Here is a 17,498-nt window from a genome sequence, read left to right as displayed (position 1 = left end):
GGTAGGGGCAACAGCGTAGGCGGGGATAGGGGAGAGGGGGCGGGCCTCTGCCTTCGCAGAATTGCGGTGGGATGGGAGGCAGGGCCTGGAGCTAGAGCGAGGGGCAGGGTTTGTTTGGGGTGAGAGTCCCGGATGGTGGACACTGGGCAGTGGGTCCGAAATGGTCCATGCTCGGCCAACGCGAAGGGGCGTACAGCACGCCTGGTGTGGAAAGCGGGCTGGGCTCGAAGGCCCGGAACCTGCGGGCCTGCAACACTGGGCCAACGCAAGGCCGAGGAAGGTGGATCGCGCCAAACTCCCGGCTACTGGAAGCCGCAGAGGGGCCTGGCCTCTTGTAAAAAAAAAAAAAGCGTGAGGCCTGCAGTGCGAGCCAATGGGAAGCGAGGGAGGGCGGAGCCTGTGCAAGGGGCGGCCAGTAGAGACAGGGCTCTTATAGGAGGTGCCCTGGAGCTGAGCGCACGCGCGTCGGGCCGGAATACAGGGCGCCCCGGATCCAAGTGGGCAAAAGGGGCAAGGCCACAGCTGTCCGGCCCAGCCTGTTCAAGACGCGCGCCTGTTCACGTGACACGAAAGGAGAGGAATTCCTCTGGAGTCAGCACCGTTTCCTGTAGGTGAAGGTTAAAATGCCCCGGGGGTTGGAGAAGCATCCCGATGCAACCTGACCTCAACTCGAGGCCTGGGGTCGGGGGACAGGCTCGGGCCCGGGCGCTCGCTAGGGGAGGGGTCTGGCTTGTGGAGAGGGTCGTGCACGCTAACTTGGGGGCGTAGACGTGGGGTGGGCTCACCACTAGGGCTGAGATTCGGGTCATTGATGTCAGAGAGGCGGGGCTTCCCGCCGATCCTTTGAGAAGTAGGTAAGTGGGAAAACAGCTATCTTGAGGCTTTGTCGCCGCATTGACCTGTGGTGACCTCTTTAGGTGGTTGTGGTGACGTAAGGGGGGTGGGCTGGCGTTGTAAGAGGCGTGGCCAGGTCCCTGAGAGGTTTGGCCTGGCCCGGAACCTGGGGATGTAAGGGGCGTGGCCGCGCAGAAACTCGTGCCAAGGGGCGTGGCCCGGGATCTGGGCTGGGAGAGGGGACGTGCCTTCTTCTGGATAATTTAATTGTCGCGCAAACGTCCTAGCCCTGCCCTTTCTCCCTTAGGTGCCATCTCATGGAGACGCCCGCGGCTGCCGCCCCTGCTGGGAGCTTCTTCCCCTCTTTCCTGCTCCTGGGTTTCGCGACGCTAGTGGCCGCCTTGCTGGGTGCCGCTCACCGCCTGGGGCTCTTCTATCAGTTGATGCACAAGGTTCAGGGGAAATACAAGGGCGACGGGCCGGGGGCAGCCAAAGGAATGGACTTCCAGCGTTCCTTCCAGCTAACCCATTTTATAGGCGGGGAGAGTGAGGTCCAGTTAATCCAGAGGGACTGGTCGGGAGATTCTTTCCAGGATCCTGTCGCTGTTGCCGAGCTGCTTACGGGGCTCTGGACTTTGCCTCTAGGAAGAGGTCACAGGGAGTGCCTGGGCACTCAACCCCCCGCCCACCTCCTTCCTCAGGGACCTCGAGCCCTTTTCACGGAGCAGTGTTCCCTAACACGATGGGGTCAGAGTGCTGAGAGCAGGCACCAGAGGACGTGGACGGCTGTGATACTTGTGACAGTTGCTGTCTGCTGAGCTCAACGCTTTAGAGGGATTTTCCCACGTACCCAGTACATTCTGGAATAGATACTCTTGTTTCTGTCTTCATTTTCCACAAGAGGAAACCGAGGCTCAGAGAGGTTGTGTGATAGCTTGTGTTAGGAGACCAGTTTGGGGAAAAGCTGACCCCACAGACCTTGCTCTGAACTACTTGCCTCCTCTCTCAGAAATTTACCCCTTCCCCAGACCCTCTCCTTAGTCTTTCCTCTCCTAACCTGGAGCACCCTTGACCCCTCCCCAGTCCCTCCTCTCCTAACCAGCAGCAACTTGAGGATTTGTGGATATTTAAGGCAAAGGCCTCTGGTGTGCGTTGCTGTGCAGAAGCACTGTCTGTGCCAGCGGGCTGCTCCCATGTCAGGCACGTGGCAGCTGGCAGCCTGTTAACTGGGCCCAGTGAGTAGGAGGGAGTCTGGAAGGCTGGAGTCAGCAGTCACGTTACGAGGCCCTGATACTGGAGAGCAGGCCGTTCTGGAGTCCCAGCAGATGGCCCCTGGCCTAACTCCCTTGGGTTCTGTGGATCCACCTTCCCTAACCTCTCTTCCTGCTTGCTCCACCATCCCTGAGGCGGGCAGTGTTACAGAGTGGGGTGCTTTAAGATCATTGGTTCTATGGGACTTTGAATCTTGCTCAGGAGTCTTGACCTCTGTAGTTGTAAAAGGATATAACGTCAGGAGGATCTGATAAGATGATATGTCCTACTCTGAGCCTGGTGTACAGTATAATATGTGCCTAAGCAACACCAAGCTTCCCCTGCCCTCCGACCCTGCTCCTGCCCTCCTTCCTGGGGGAGGGGGATTGTCCCTCTTCCCACCTGCCCTGGTGCCCGTGCCCTGGTCCTTGACAATCTTGCTTCTCCCCCTTTTTGGGCCCAGGTGGACAAGGCAAGCATCCGGCATGGTGGGGAGAATGTGGCAGCCGTGCTGAGGGCCCATGGCGTGCGGTTCCTTTTCACGCTGGTCGGCGGGCATATTTCCCCACTGCTGGTGGCCTGTGAGAAGCTGGGCATCCGCGTGGTGGACACCCGCCACGAAGTCACAGCCGTCTTTGCTGCTGATGCTGTGGCCCGCCTGACCGGTGAGGGCAGAGTGGAGAGGGCTTGGGGCTGGTGAGACTGGGATGTCTTTGAGGGGCAGGGTTTTTTGATGGGGGGAGTGGCCAGGAGGGTGGACACAGCTGTGACAGGGTTTGTGTTTCAGGGACAGTGGGCGTGGCGGCAGTGACAGCGGGCCCCGGCCTCACCAACACAGTGACTGCGGTGAAGAATGCCCAGATAGCCCAGTCCCCAGTCCTGCTTCTGGGTGGGGCTGCCAGCACCCTGCTGCAGGTACCCTCTTCTTGAGGGGTGTCAGGGGCCCCAGGGAGCCTGGAAGTTCTCACGTGTTGACTCCCTGGACTCCTGTCTCCACCAGAACCGGGGCGCACTCCAGGCTATTGATCAGATGTCCCTGTTCCGGCCACTCTGCAAGTTTTGTGCTTCTGTGCAGAGGGTGCGGGAGATCATCCCCACCCTGAGGGCCGCGATGGCTGCTGCTCAGTCGGGCACCCCAGGTGCGGGGCGGGGGCTGGGCAGTGGTCAGGCCCTAGGGCCTGGGGGCTGGGAGACACAGCAGACGCAGCATTCTCCCTGTCCCTGCAGGCCCGGTGTTTGTGGAACTGCCTATTGATGTGCTGTACCCCTACTTCATGGTTCAGAAGGAGACGGTGTCAGCTAAGCCGCCCAAGGGCCTCGTGGGTCAAGGGGTCTCCTGGTAAGTAGCCCAACTCCTACCATACCCTTCCCTATCTGCTGGCTTCTCCTGCCACCTCCTGCTAGCACCCATCTCTCCTTTGACTCATTCATTGATCTGCACATCAGTTGAGAGGAGCCAGCCGTGGGAAGAGCATTCCAGGTAGAGGAAATAGAATATGCACATGTCCTGAGGCAGGAATGAAGTTGGTGGGTTGGGAAAGCAAGGTGGCCCATGTGGTGGCAGCAGGTGAGCAAAGGGGAGACGGGCAGAGACTGAGCTCAGAGCAGCCAGCAGGAGCCACTTGGCAGACCTGGGGCTTTGTTTTTAATTTGAGATCCATTGAGAGGCACTGCAGGGCCTTAAGCATTGGCACGGGATACCCTGGTTTGGGTTTTTATTATGTTCCCTCTGGCTCTTGCTGGAGTGTGGACTTTGGGGTTAGGTGGAAGCTGGGAAGCCAGGGAGGAGGTGTGGCGGTCACTGGGATGAGAGATGATGGTGGTCTGGAATCTGGGTGGTAGCTGTGGGATACATCTGGATGGATCACATATGAGTGCCTGGACCTCCAGCAGGCCAGGATTAGGGAACAATGTGTCCCTATGGGCCCATGACATGGGCATAGCTCAGTCTGGGGCCACTATGGGACTTTTGAGTGGTGAGTGGCCAGGATGTTGGAGAGAGCAGGTCAGTGGGGCTGGCCTGGGACAAGCTTGAAGGTTTTCCTGGAAGAGCTACAAGTTTCAAGGGGGAGTTTCTTTCTGTTGACGGGATAAAAAGGGTTCTAAGCAGGGGCATAGGCCTAGCAGAGGTACATGAAAAGGATCCATTTTTGGTCACCACGGAGGTGGGCCTGGCTGAAACAGGGTGCAGAAAGGAGAATCGGGGCTTCCCTGGTGGCACAGTGGTTGAGAGTCACCTGCCGATGCAGGGGACATGGGTTTGTGCCCCGGTCCGGGAAGATCCCACGTGCTGTGGAGCAGCTGGGCCCGTGAGCCATGGCTGCTGAGCCTGCGCGTCCGGAGCCTGTGCTCCGCAACGGGAGAGGCCACAACAGTGAGAGGCCTGCGTACCGCAAAAAAAAAAAAAAAAATGAGAATCAATTTTCCTCCTCCTCCTCCTCCTCCTCCTCCTCTTTGCCCTCTGTCCCTTGCATTTGCCTGTCCTTGCCCCTCTGCCTTCCACTCCCCCTCCAAATATTTAGCGAGTGCTGCTATGTGCTAGGTACCTGGATGGGCATGAACAGGACAGACAGGTCCCTGCACATGGGTGTGTGAGAAGCACCACGAGGGCCAGCTTAAGGAGTAGCAGGTTTACTCACATGTCTTTTATGACAACCCTTTGAGTTAAGACTCAGAGGTATTATTATGCCCATTTCATAGATTAGGTAACTGAGACCCAAGGCAGTTGAATGACTTGCATGAAGTTGTCCAGTTTGTTAATGGCGCACTAGGATTCAGCCCGGAGGAACCTTCAATGCTTTATCCACAGAGCTATGTTCCATCTATAATGAATGAAATGAAAGTCCAGAGAGATGGGTTCGAATCCCAGGACTGCCACTAACTAGCTGTGTTAACCTTGAACAAATGATTAAACCTTTTTTTTTCTTCCAGTTTTATTGAGATATAATTGACATACAGCACTGTGTAAGTTTAAGGGTTACAGCATAATGATTTGACTTACGTATATTGTGATTAAATATATGACGTCAGCTTCCTCATCTGTAAGATGGACCAATGTTGCCTTTTCTCTCTAGACTGAGATTCTGTGATGAATAAAATGAGATTATTTCGATAGTGCAAAGCATAGGCTGAAGTATAAAGGAATTAACCATTATTATCTTAAATAAGAATAGGGCTGGGCTTCCCTGGTGGCGCAGTGGTTGAGAGTCTGCCTGCCGATGCAGGGGACACGGGTTCGTGCCCCGGTCCGGGAAAATCCCACATGCCGCGGAGCGGCTGGGCCCATGAGCCATGGCCGCTGAGCCTGCGCGTCCGGAGCCTGTGCTCCGCAACGGGAGGGGCCACAGCAGTGAGAGGCCTGTGTACAGCAAAAAAAAAAAAGGGCTGAGTCCAGTGTCATACCAAGCCTAAGGCAAGGTGTCTCCCAACCTTCCTCCAACATGATTAGGGAACTAGCCCCTTGCAAGGCTGGCTTGTGCCTTGCCTTTTCTTTCCATGCTAGGGTTCCCCATGGTTCCATCCTTGGTCTCTTCTCATTTTCTGCGATCTTTACTCCTCCTTGAAAGAGAAACAGAAGCTTCAGGCTCTGACTAATTCTAGCCGGCTGATGCCCACATGTGTATTTTTGGCTGGATTGGGTATCCTTGAGGGCAGGGCTGAGCAGGATTTATCTTTGTGTCTCCAGGGCCCTGCACAGGGCCTCATGGAAAGTCAGGGCCCTGTGACCCAATGAGTAAGGAGACATCAGAAGCCAGAGAAAGGCAAGGGTATGGATGATTGTTAATAACTCCAATTAATCGAGTGTTTTGCAATGTGCTTTATATCCTGAGTGGCTAGATCACTGAACCTTGGGAGAGATGTTCCCTTTTACATTTTACAGAGGAGGAAGCTCAGAAAAGTTGAGTCACTCACCCACAGTCACACAGGAAGCAGCAGAGCCAGAACTCAAGCCCACCTCTGTCTGACCCCGCAGCCATGGCCCCTGATTCTGGCACTCCACGCCGGTGGCACTTGTTTTTGAGGGTCTGTGTCAGGTTGGGGTGGTCACCAGAACCTTCTGAGGGGAAATAGGCCACTGGGCACTCAGCCACTGGGGTCTGTCTATCCCTGGGCTGTTGCTTTTGTACCTCTGTTCCTGTCCTCCTGCCTTCCTGGTCCCTTTCCCAGCCCTTCTCCTCCTTCAGCTTCTGGAACCCTGGTATGACTCCTGGTAACTGACTCTTCCTCTCCCCTTCACAGGTACTTAGAGAATTACCTGGCCAACCTCTTTGCAGGAGCCTGGGAGCCTCAGCCTGAGGGGCCTCTGCCTCTGGACATCCCTCAGGCTTCCCCTCAGCAGGTGAATTGCCTCTGTGCCCTGGCCAGGGACCCCCACCTGCTGTGTGGCTTCTCTCTGAACCAGTACTGGGGCTGTGATCTTGGGGGCTGATGGTGACTCAGGGTTGGCTATTTGAGCCCCACCTCTCGCCCCAGGTTCAGCGCTGTGTTGAGATCCTGAGTCGGGCCAAAAGGCCCCTTGTGCTGCTTGGGAGCCAGGCCCTGTTGCCTCCAACACCTTCAGACAAACTTCGGTGAGAGAAGCCTCAGGCTTGCCCTTACTGTCACGTCCCTGGTCCCCTGGGGCCCTGTGAGGAGGGGCAGGCCCTTGGCCACACTCACTTCTGTTCTGCCTGGACCCCTAGGGTTGCTGTGGAGACCCTGGGTGTCCCCTGCTTCCTGGGCGGGATGGCGCGGGGACTGCTGGGCCGGAACCACCCCCTTCACATCCGGCAGAACCGCAGTGCCGCCCTGAAGAAGGCAGATGTTGTCGTCCTGGCAGGTGGACCTCATCCTCCCCCCCTCCCTTTCCTTTCCCTCCCACTAGGCACCTCCCTAATCGTGTAACCCTGCCCCTCCTAGTCAGGTACTGGCTGGCACCCCACTCTCATAATCACCCACCCTCCTACCTCTCACCACCCCCCTTCCCCTGGACCTGAAATTCAGGTAAACCCTCGCCAGGTTGCAGTTGTGTCCTGTGACCCAGCTTTACACAAAGATAGCGGGCACCTGTGGTACTTTGTGTACAGCATTTGCATTTGTATGCCTTATACAGCATTTACACAGCACGTACACCTATGGCATATATATTTTTACATAAAGTGCTTGAATCCTGCCAGAGACATAATGGTTGTATCAGTTAGCTATTGTTGTATAATAACCACCGTAAACTCAGTGGCTTAAAATGCACTTATCATTTCTCAAGACCCACCTGGGGTTAGGTGGTAGTTTTTGTCATTTTGGTAGGGCTCATTCCTGAGTCTGCACTCAGAGAGGCGGGAAGTCAGCTGTGCTGATCCAGGCTGGGCTGGCTTGTAACTTGGGGGTTGGTTGCTGGCCTAGCTTGGCCTCAGTTGGGGTAACTGAGTTCTTTCACTCTCCCCTACCTCCTCCTCCATGTTTCTCATCATCCAGCAGGCTAGCCTGGGCTTGTTCACTTGGTGGATGTTGAGAAACATGCAGGGCTTGGGGAGCAAGGTTATTTGAGAGAGAGCGAGTGGAAGCTGCAGGGCTTCTGGGGGTCTGGCCTCAGGAACGCATGCCATCACTTCTCTCACATTCTATGGGCCAAAGCACGTCCTGAGGCCAGCCCAGGTTCATGGTGTGGGGAGCTGCAGAGTCTCATTGCAGGTGACACTGGTACAGGGAGAGGTGAAGACCTTTATGCATTCAGTCTACCATGATGGATTAAGTAAGGTAGCAGGTACTCCCCAGGATGCTAACCCTTTGTCCACCGAGACTCTGTCCTCTACCCCAGGAACGGTGTGTGACTTCCGTCTGTCCTATGGCCGTGTCCTCAGCCGCAGCAGCAAAATCATCATTGTCAACCGTAACCGGAAAGAGATGTTGATGAACTCAGACATGTTCTGGAAGCCCCAGGAGGCTGTGCAGGGTGAGCCCGTAGCAGCCCCTACACTTATGTGTTCTTTCCGGTCCCCCTCCTCCTGGCCTCTGCTGCAGCTGGCTTGAGCTGGGTGCTGGTGACCAAGGCCTGGACCGTGCCCCAGGGGGCCCCGAGTCGGCCAGAGACGCATATTTGGTCCTTAGACTGATGGGGTGCTTCTGGATGAACTAATGGTAGGGTGGGCACCAGAGGGAAGGCCTGGGAATGTGCGTGTGATCACATCCCCTGTCTGTACTCTCCCATGTCGCCTGCTGCCCTTAGGACCTGCCCCGAGGTCTCTCTTGTCCTGTCGTGGCTCCTCCACCCCTGTTCAGTCCTCTTCCACGGCCTTTCCATGCCCTGCTTTGCCCATCGTTCCAAGGACGTGGACTCTACCCTGCGGTGCAGGCGAGAGGGAACTTGCGTCAAGCAGAGAAGTGGCACCATTTGCATTCATGTTTGGGAAAATCCACTGTAGCAGCTGGTGGGCAGCGAGTTGGAGGGGACTGGGTGGAGGCAAGGGGGCTGTTAGGGCCAGGACAGAAACGATGAGGCCTCGAGTGGGGATGGAGAGGGAGGAGAAACTCAACTTCTCTGAGCCTCTGTGTGATCATTTCTAAAATGGAGATGGTGAAAAGTACATCATCACTGGCTTATTTGTTCACTGTACAAGCACTCTGCATGCCTGGGTTGTAGAGATGTGCTTGAAGGATGGAGGTGTTTTTAGTGACGTTTCAGAGGCAGAATTGACAGGACTGCCTGATCTGGGGTGTGATGGGGAGGCAGGAGACAGAGGCTGATGTGAGTTTCTAACCCACTTTGTGCTCCCTAAACCTAGTTTCTTCGGCCTTGCTCTCCCTCACACCCCTGTTGCCCTAACTTGGTTCCGGCAGGCTCTGGGGTGTGTTTCACCCATTTTGTGCTAGGACCCCCCTGGCCTGCTTCTTTGCCTCCTGCGCAGATGCCTGTTCGCTTCCTGCTGTCTTTGGGCCTCTGGTGCTTGAAGGGCAGGAGGAGGCCATCTCCCTGCAGCTGTGCCCTCTTCCTTCCCCAGGAGACGTGGGCTCCTTCGTGGTGAAGCTGGCGCAGGGACTTCAGGGCCAGACGTGGGCCTCAGACTGGGCAGAGGAGCTTCGGCAGGCTGACCGACAGAAGGAGCAGACCTTTCGGTGGGGGCTGGGTAGAGTGGACTTGGGGGGTTGCGGGTTCACGGGGGCCCATGCCGCTGGCTCTGCTGACCTGCACTGCTCCATCACAGGGAGAAGGCATCGATGCCTGTAGCCGAGCACCTTAACCCGGTGCGGGTACTGCAGCTGGTGGAGGAAACTCTGCCTGACAACTCCATTCTGGTGGTCGATGGTGGGGACTTCGTGGGTACAGCCGCCCACCTGGTGCAGCCCCGCGGCCCCCTGCGCTGGCTCGATCCTGGTAAGGGCGGGCCTATGCGTGGGGTAGCTTGCACTGTCGGGGCCCCTTCACACCCACCCGCTCTTGGTTCTTCTAGGGGCCTTCGGTACTCTGGGGGTTGGTGCGGGATTTGCACTTGGCGCCAAGCTGTGTCAGCCGGATGCCGAGGTGAGTCAGAGCGTGCTGGGGGCAGGAGGCTTGCTGCTTTCTGGGCCGTGAGCCACCCCAGCCATCCTTGGTACCCCCTCAGGTCTGGTGCCTGTTTGGCGATGGAGCCTTTGGCTACAGCCTCATCGAATTTGACACCTTCGTCAGACACAAGGTGACCGGGTGACTAAGGGAAGCTCATAGCCTGGGGTTCTGGGAGATGTCACCAGGGGTGGAGTGGGCTGGGGAGGGAGCTGCTTGGCTGGCAGGGGTCCTGTCCCTGTCTTTGACCTGTGGCTGGCCAAGCCCTGGGACTGAAGGCTGTGGCCTGGCCTCCTCCTCCTCTCCCTGCAGATCCCAGTGATGGCTTTGATAGGGAATGATGCTGGCTGGACCCAGATTTCCCGGGAGCAGGTGCCCTGTCTGGGCAGCAATGTGGCCTGTGGCTTGGCTTACACTGGTGAGGGGCCTGGAATGGGTGGGAAGGGGGAAAGCTGTTTCAGGCCCAGCTGAATGTATGTTCCTCTCCCGGGCTGGCTGCATGGTAGGCTGGGTTCTGCCATCATTCTGACTTGATCTCCCCTTTTAGGTTATCACAAGGCGGCCATGGGACTGGGAGCCCAGGGCTTGCTACTTTCACAAGAGAGTGAGGATCAGGTGGTCAAGGTGCTGCATGATGCCCAGCAGCAGTGCCAAGATGGCCACCCAGTTGTGGTCAACATCCTCATTGGGAGGACGGACTTCCGAGATGGCTCCATTGCCGTGTAGGGCCTCATGGGTCAGTGCCCTTGGCTCTCTTCCCACCCCTGGACTGTGCCAGGCTGGTTTCTCATCCTTGCTTGCCCTGGGCCTATCCTATGAGGCCCAGTGACCCTAAAACCCTCCCTGAGGACAAGGAGGGGCTGGAGGGGTCAGAGCTCAGAGAGCCTCCTTGGCAGCACTGGAGAGCCCTTGGGCCTTTTTCTTTGTGGGCTCAACTGTGTCCTTTCTCCCCTTCTCTCTTACACATTGAATAAACCACCTCTGGTCCATGTGGGCCCAAGTACTCATCCCAGAACCTGTGCATACTGATTTATTGTCCACAAAGATGGAAGTGAGGGAAAGAGGGAGGAGACAGGAGGGGACCCTACTCTCCCACTGGAACTCTGGGGCTCACTGAGGCACCATTACTGGGGATTTCAGGGTGCCTGGGCACTGCAAACTCTTTCCCCGCTCTGTGGTCCCTGAAAGAGCCCCACATGCCTGCTCTAGACATGTCCATGCACACTAGTCCTCACACACAGACACACACGCACGGAGGCAATAAATATGTTCCGTACCAAAGTGCCCCCAGCCTGACACTTCAGGTGGGGCCCCTCCGAAAGGGAGGTCTTACAAGTGCTCAGTTTGTTCAGGAATGGGGAGGAAGAATTGGGGAGGGGAAGGGCCATACTCTGCTATCTACTTTTGCTGGTTTGAGGCAATCATGGGGTTTTCCTTGGAAAAGAGGGTGGAGAAACCAGCTGTTTTCCTATAAGCCTCAGGCTGCCCCTATCCAGCCAGAGCCCAGGATAGGGGCTTTCCCCCACCCTGCCTCAAACAGTACCTCATGATAGTCCTTGGGCCCGCCGAGGGAGAAGCAGAGTGCAGTGCTCAAAGCTAATACTGATTTGGTTGGCAGCAGCAAGAGAACTGACTGGGGGGTGTCTCACCATCCCAGGGTGATGCTCACAGGAACTGGCGTTTCCCTGGCTAAGGGGAAGCAAGAGAGGCCAGCCAGCCCTGCAAGCAGAACTGCCTTTTGGCAGCCGGGGAGAAGCCCTTGGTACTCAGAAAAGATGGCCACAATAGCTGGTCCCGAAAATTCCCAATCCCCGGCCTTCGCAACCAGTGCCCAAATGTTGAGCACTGGAAACGAGGAATGATTCTCAGCAATGGGTTGGCTGGTCACTAGGCAACTCCCCAGGAACCAGGGGCTAGGCCTGAGCTACAGGTCTGGTCCCCCTAGGTCGTTAGGGCACCGCCTTAGCAACCAGGAGCCCGGCCTTAGTAATCGGGGTCCGGCCCCGCCCGGCTCACAGACACACGTTGATCTGCTTGGAGAGCTCTCTCTCCAGGTCCATGATGAGGGCATCAAAGTCTTTGAGGTTCAGGTGCGGGTTGAAGGGAGCCTCGAAGTCGTCTTCGAAGTCGGTAGCGACCGTCGGCTCGCCAGCCTCTTCGTCCTCGTCTTCGCTGTCGCTGCCCGTCACGTGGTCGTAGTCCGGCCCGGACAGGAAGTCCCGCCCACAAGGCAGGAAGTCCCGCCCGCAAACGCTCCAGTCACCGGCGTAGCGGTTGCTCGGGGGGCTCTCGGGGCCGCCCCGGCCGCGGGGCCGAGTCACCACTTCGGGGCTCGCTAGCGGCAAGTGAAGCGGCGGCTGTCGTTTGGGCCGCAGGTACGGGACGAGCTCCGGAGCCTCTGGGGGCCTGCGCGGATCTGCGGAGGGAGAGGGAGGGCTCGGATGATGTAACGCCCAGCGGTGGCAACTAGACCTCTGATTGGCTGCTTAGGTAGCTAGGCCCCTGATTGGCCGGTCGAAAGGCAAGGCCTTCGACCGGATCAGGATTTCACTGGCTGAGCTAGAACTGGTTGCTGAGGCAACCAGGTACCAGCTTACTCGGACTAGGGGGCGTGGCTTGCCTGAAGCCCGAGACTCTAATTGGCCACTGGAGAAAGTATCGTAGCGGCAGCCTGGCTAAGATCGGCGGGGCGGGGGCGGGGGCCAGCTCACCTGGCCAGGCTTGCAGCAGGTAGTGCAGCACCTCGATGTGGCGCTTGAAGTCCACTGCATTCGAGAGGCCCGGGCCAGAGCTGCGGATGCGGGGCCTGGCGGGTGCCTGGCGCGCCGGCAGCAGCACAGGACCGAAGCAAACGGCAAGGTTCTGCGGAGTCATGCGGTTGTGGGCGTGGAAGGAGGAGACAAGGCGCAGGTGGTCCAGGAGAAGCGTCAGTGTAGCCTGAGAGGAGAGGGTTGGGAGAGCATAAGGTGGGCAAAGCCGGTCCCCTGTCGCACCTGAGGGAGACTAAGGCGGTTCAGAATGGGGAAACTGAGGTTCAAGGTCTCATAGCTGGGTGATGACCCAGCTAAGACTTAACCATTAGGTATTAGTATTATGATCCCATTTTGCTGGAGGGGAGACTGAAGCGAAAGGTAACTTAACTTTGAAATGGCAGAACTTGGGCTTGAGCCTACTCCTCTGTGTGTTAGGCAGGGCTGGTATTAATCCCATTTTATAGATGAGGATATTGAGGCACAGAGAGGGTCGGGACTTGTCCAGGATACCACAGCCAGGAACTTCCCTTATGGTAGGTTGACACACCTGTGTTCAGAGTCTGTATTTTTGATACATCCGGCCTGTGAAACCTTAAGTAACTCACTCAACTGCTCTGGGCTTTGGCTTCCATATCTATAAAGTGGGGACACTAATAGCACCTATTTTCTAGAATTGTAACAATGCCACACATTCATGGCCATCACAGGCCCAGGCATGGGTGAAACATTCTGCTGATGTCAGCCCACTCCCTGTCTCGCCTGCTCCCACCAGGCCCAACTCACCCTCTCCACATCTGGCAGGCAGCTGAGGAGCCCACGGGTGCCCTCAGTGCTGGAAGGAGCCCTGCTTGGGGGCTCTCGGGCCATGGCCTCCAACACCACCTGATAGAGGGGCTGGGTGATGAGCGGGGTAGGCAACTCCCGAAGATAATCCTTGAGGATGCCTGTGGATACAGGGCCCACTCTGGTCAGGGCACCCCTGGTTTCTGAGGCTGGAGATTCAGCTGGGGCTGGGAGCAGGGGAACAGGAGGAGGATAGGTGCAGGAAGGTAAAAACAAGGCCAACAGAAGGGGTGAGGTCCCAGAGGGACCACAGGGACTGCCTTGAGGTGAGGGTTGAATGGGGTGCAGGCAGGAGAGAGAAGGGGCATGCTGACCAGTGACGACATTGATATCGGGGTACAGGTCCTCGGAGAGGCAGACAGCTGCACTGTCCCGCTCAAAGGCATCTCGAAGCTCTTTCTTCACAGCTGCTGAGCCACACAGACGGTACAGCCCCACTACCTGGGGGTAGGAGCAGAGAGATGTCCTCTTGTCAGGGCCACAGACTGATCAGGGCCCTGTGGGTGAGGGCCAGAGGCCTAGATCACAGTGGCAATGGGCTGAGACGTTGGGGGCTGGCTGTAGCTTCACTGACTGCCTTCCTGCTCCTCTGACACCTGTCATTGGGGATCCCACCTGGCTGCCTGGACAGCCTGGCCCTGTAGACCCTCTGGATCACTTGTCCTGGCACCCACCTCCTTTGACTCAGGAAACTCTGACTCATTTTCAGCTTACTTGTCACCTCCTCTGGAAAGCCTTCCCTGACTACCCCAACCAGCGGGTCAGGTCCTGCTTTAAGCTCTCCCAGTTTCTTTGCTCTTCTCCCAGCCACAGTTTTACATATGTGATTTATTAGAGTCATGTCTTTTCCCCCATCAGACTCATGTCTTTTCCCCCATCAGACTCTGAGCTCCAGAAGGGCTGGGATCCTATGTTACTAAATGAACAGATGACCCATGAATTCTGGGCTAGGTGCTAGGGTCTGGAGGGAGCGGGTGCTCCTGCCCTTGTCTAGGCTGGGATTGGAGCCAGGAGTTCCTCAGGTGGGGTAGGGGGAAGCCTGGCCTCCATACCCTGGGTGTTCTGGGGAGATGTTCTGAGGTCTGGGGCCTAGCTAGGGTGGGGTGAGGGACTTACCCGTAGCCCTCGGCGCTCAATCTGCCCAACACACTTCTGGATGATGAGGGGCACCTGGCCCGGGGACTGCTCCCGCTCCACCAGCAGTGGCAGGGGCAGCCCGAAGACTCGGGGCTCAGCTGTGCCTGGTGCTTCCTGTTGCTCCGACAGGGTCAGCTTGGCGTACAGCAGCCCTTGGGGCTCCAGGCGCACAGCCAGCTGCTGGGCCTCGCACCCTGAAGACACAGGGGACCTCCTGAGTCTAGTCTGCCCCCACAGGCTCCTGTGCCCTGGTCCCTACTCCAACCCGTGCCCCATCCTGGGCTTAGTACCCTGGGCACTCTGGAGGAAGGAGGGAGCCCTGAGCTGAATCCTGTGCCCTACACCTCCTCCCCTGCAGCCATGCATCCTACCTCGGAAAACCGTGGGCAGCAGCACAGTACCCTGGGCGCAGGGCCGGTGCCGCCGAACGCCGGGGTCCCATGCCAGCACCAGGGCCCGCAGCAGCCGCGCGGCCTCGAGTTCCAGGTGGAAGGTGTGGTCCAGCCGCAGGAAGTCTGGCCCCCCACGCAGTGGCCCCGTTCGGGCCCGGGCCACCCCATCCACCTGCAGCAGGCAGCAGAGGTCTCGCGGAGTGGCCCCAGGTGCCGGTCGCAGCCCCCCCAGCCCGTACAAGTGTAGGCTGAGGCGGCCCCAGAGTGCACTGGGGGGCGTCCGGGCCGATGGGCCCACCTCATAGGGGCGGAAGGCGGTGGGCGACGGGGGCCCCGCTGGGCGCTCAGGAGAGTCGCCATCACTGAGGTAACCGGCCCTCAGGCCCCGTGCGCCCTCAGACACTGCCGCCCGCCCCGGGGTCCCCACGCTGCTGTCCAGGTGGTAACGGCTGATGACGGACCCCGCGGGGGCGGCTCGCTCACGCTCTCGGCCAGCCCGGGTGCTCCGCAGACTCAGGCGGCGCCGCAGCTCGGGCAGCTTCTTCATCTTCATTGAGAGCCGCCTGGCCGGGCCTGGGGACTTGGTGCGGGAGGCTTTGGTTGGGGGACTGGCGGGGGCTGCGCCTATGGGGAGAGCAGACCTCAGGGTCCAGAAATCTGGGCTCGGGATGGGGGTGAGGCTTGTAGTCATCTTGGGGGTCCCTGGGTGTCTGGCTTGTGCTCACCTGGGGAGGCCAGGCTCTCCGGCTCAGCTGAGCCTGGCTGTGGGCCTGGGAGCTCAGGTGCCGGGAGTCTGGGGTCCTCCTCAGGGATGGGGTTGTACCAGATCTCACCAGCAGGCTCCCTACTGCCAGCTGCCCCGGGCCCCAAGGTGGCCTCATCTGGTGGCTTGGCCCCGCCCAGCACCCATCGGCGGCTGCTGGGCTCCAGGCTCTGCAGGTAGGCACCCCGAGCTGGGCTCCGAGATGCCTCGGGGCTGGGGGGCCCCTCTGCTCCAGCCTGGGATCCTTCCGGGGCCTGGGGCTCTGGTTCTGGAGGACTGGGCTCCGGGCGCTGGGCTGGGCGGCCTGGCAGAGAGCAAGGGGTGTGAGACTCAGCCTCCCACTGCTCCCAGAGCAGTCCCGGCCCAGGGCTCTTCCCCCAGCAGGAGAATGCACTCAGCACTGACACTCCACACATTCATTTGGAATGGGTGGCTGCAGGCCAGCAGTCTCATCTGTTACCAGCTTACGGCCTCCTCCCCAATCTCCCTGGCCCTGGTATCCCAAACAGGACTCTGTCCCTGTGCTCTCCAGCCTCAGAGGTCCGGTGGGGCTTCTTTGGGCCTGGGCCCTGCATTCCCCACTCTACTTCCCTACACCTCTCGTTAACTCTGCATGGAGCCCTGCCTTTGTCCCTTCTCACTGGGTGGCTTTGGGCAAGTCACTTTCCATCTCTGAGCCTCAGTGTCCTCCTGTGAAATGTGGGGATTTGATGCCGCCCTTCAGGGAGGCTTCGGGGAGCTCGACATGGAGAGCACTTCATAGGCACTCATATCTTGGTCAAGCACATAGCCCACAGTGGACGCTGCCTAGCTTGCTTGGAAGACAGGAGCAGGCATGACAGTGAGTGAGTGCCTGCTGGGTTCTCCCATACCTGCAGCATGTCACTCCCCACCTCCCTGCCTGTCTTCCATACCCCCGCCACCGTCTCTCAGCCCAGGACTGACCCCTATGGTCAATGCCTCCCCCTTGGGACTTCCCCTTCCTGCTCCATCCTCCTCTCTCTGACATCCCGGGCTGTTTCCTGTGTGTGTTTGTGCGTGGGCACCCCTGTCCCTTCTCTCTGCTCTGGGAACCTTGGGAATCTTTGGGAAGGGCTGGGGGGAGGTCAGATCCATGGAGTCTTCTGCCCTCCCTCCTTTAACTCCTTCCTTTCCGGGACTTCCTGTCCCACGCAGCTCTGATTTCTTTAAGGTCCTGCCCATTTCTTTAAGGACTCCCTCCTCTGGTCACTTCAGATTTCCACTCCCCAGGACTCTCATTTAGTAGCATAGTCCACAGAGCTGTTAAGTCACTTCACTGGCACTGGGTAAATGACCCAACTGCTCCGTGCCTCAGTTTCCCCATCTGTATAAAGGGGACAGTTTCTTGGGGCTGCCTAAGGTTGGGTGTAGCTGCAGTCACTGGTTAATAGGTGAGAGGGTGTGGGGGGTAGCTACCATGATTGATGCACCGCCTCTCTCCCTCTGCAGGAGTACGCCCCCATCTCCCATCCCAGGTCTCTAGGGCTCAGGGTGTCCCCTGCCCGGCCTGAATAAGCCCCAGTTTCTAGGCCTCCCAGCTCCTCCTCCCCTGCACTCTCCAGGCGCTCTGCCTCGGCCCCATTTCCTGTCAGGGGCGAGGCCCCCTCCCGGGCCTCCCAAGGAGCCGAAGCCCTGGCATCCCTGGCCAGGCGCACATAACGGTTCGCGCCCCCTCTCCCCCCAGCCCGTTACTTTCAGGACCTTTGCGTGCCCCGGCCCCCAACCCCGGCCCGCAGGGGGCTCCGCAGGGCTTCCCCTGTCCCTTCTTGGGGCCCCGGGACCCAATTCCAGGCCGGGTGGGGTTCGGCGCCCCTTCTTCCCCACCTCCCCCTCTCACCGCGCTCCTTCGCGTCCGACTTTTTCCGGGGAAGTTTCTCCCGGCCCCGAAGGCGGGAGAAGGTTTTCCTGAGTAGCGGCTCGGCCATGCTGGGGCCCGGGCCGGGCGGAGTGCGCGCCCCGGGCTCCGGCCGCGCCGCCCCCCGCCCTCC

General features: G+C 58.6%; 2 protein-coding genes across 6 annotated transcripts; one reads left to right on the top strand and one right to left on the bottom strand.

The window, feature by feature from the left end:
- Positions 1-449: 449 nt before the first annotated feature.
- ILVBL (ilvB acetolactate synthase like) lies at positions 450-10,616 on the top strand. Of its 3 annotated transcripts, none has more exons than XM_060093788.1 (16): positions 450-607; positions 1,142-1,286; positions 2,549-2,750; positions 2,873-3,000; positions 3,086-3,224; positions 3,313-3,424; positions 6,325-6,424; positions 6,559-6,656; positions 6,768-6,904; positions 7,880-8,014; positions 9,060-9,174; positions 9,264-9,433; positions 9,510-9,580; positions 9,663-9,734; positions 9,914-10,019; positions 10,149-10,616. In XM_060093788.1, exons 2-16 carry the CDS (start codon positions 1,152-1,154, stop codon positions 10,325-10,327), a joined length of 1,899 nt encoding a protein of 632 aa, XP_059949771.1. In that variant the 5' UTR covers positions 450-607; positions 1,142-1,151; the 3' UTR covers positions 10,328-10,616. The 3 variants fall into 3 exon arrangements, with proteins under 3 accessions (XP_059949771.1, XP_059949770.1, XP_059949769.1); XM_060093786.1 differs by lacking the exon at positions 450-607 and adding an exon at positions 643-854; XM_060093787.1 differs by lacking the exons at positions 450-607; positions 9,060-9,174; positions 9,264-9,433; ... (2 more) ...; positions 9,914-10,019; positions 10,149-10,616 and adding exons at positions 635-854; positions 8,288-9,025.
- Positions 10,616-17,498, bottom strand: SYDE1 (synapse defective Rho GTPase homolog 1). 3 transcript variants are annotated; one of them, XM_060093784.1, is made up of 8 exons: positions 17,348-17,498; positions 15,452-15,793; positions 14,706-15,350; positions 14,314-14,528; positions 13,512-13,638; positions 13,138-13,298; positions 12,313-12,538; positions 10,616-12,017 (listed from the first exon to the last, which is right to left on the bottom strand). In XM_060093784.1, the coding sequence occupies exons 1-8, from the start codon at positions 17,433-17,435 to the stop codon at positions 11,614-11,616; spliced, it is 2,208 nt and encodes a 735-aa protein (XP_059949767.1). In that variant the 5' UTR covers positions 17,436-17,498; the 3' UTR covers positions 10,616-11,613. The 3 variants fall into 3 exon arrangements, with proteins under 3 accessions (XP_059949767.1, XP_059949766.1, XP_059949768.1); XM_060093783.1 differs by lacking the exon at positions 17,348-17,498 and having other exon boundaries at positions 15,452-15,920; XM_060093785.1 differs by lacking the exons at positions 10,616-12,017; positions 12,313-12,538 and adding an exon at positions 12,545-12,901.

Source organism: Mesoplodon densirostris, chromosome 3 (genome assembly GCF_025265405.1).
Source record: "Mesoplodon densirostris isolate mMesDen1 chromosome 3, mMesDen1 primary haplotype, whole genome shotgun sequence".
NCBI classification, from domain to species: domain Eukaryota; kingdom Metazoa; phylum Chordata; class Mammalia; order Artiodactyla; family Ziphiidae; genus Mesoplodon; species Mesoplodon densirostris.
Note: the sequence above shows the minus strand (reverse complement) of the source record. Positions and strands in the feature narration are given on the sequence as shown.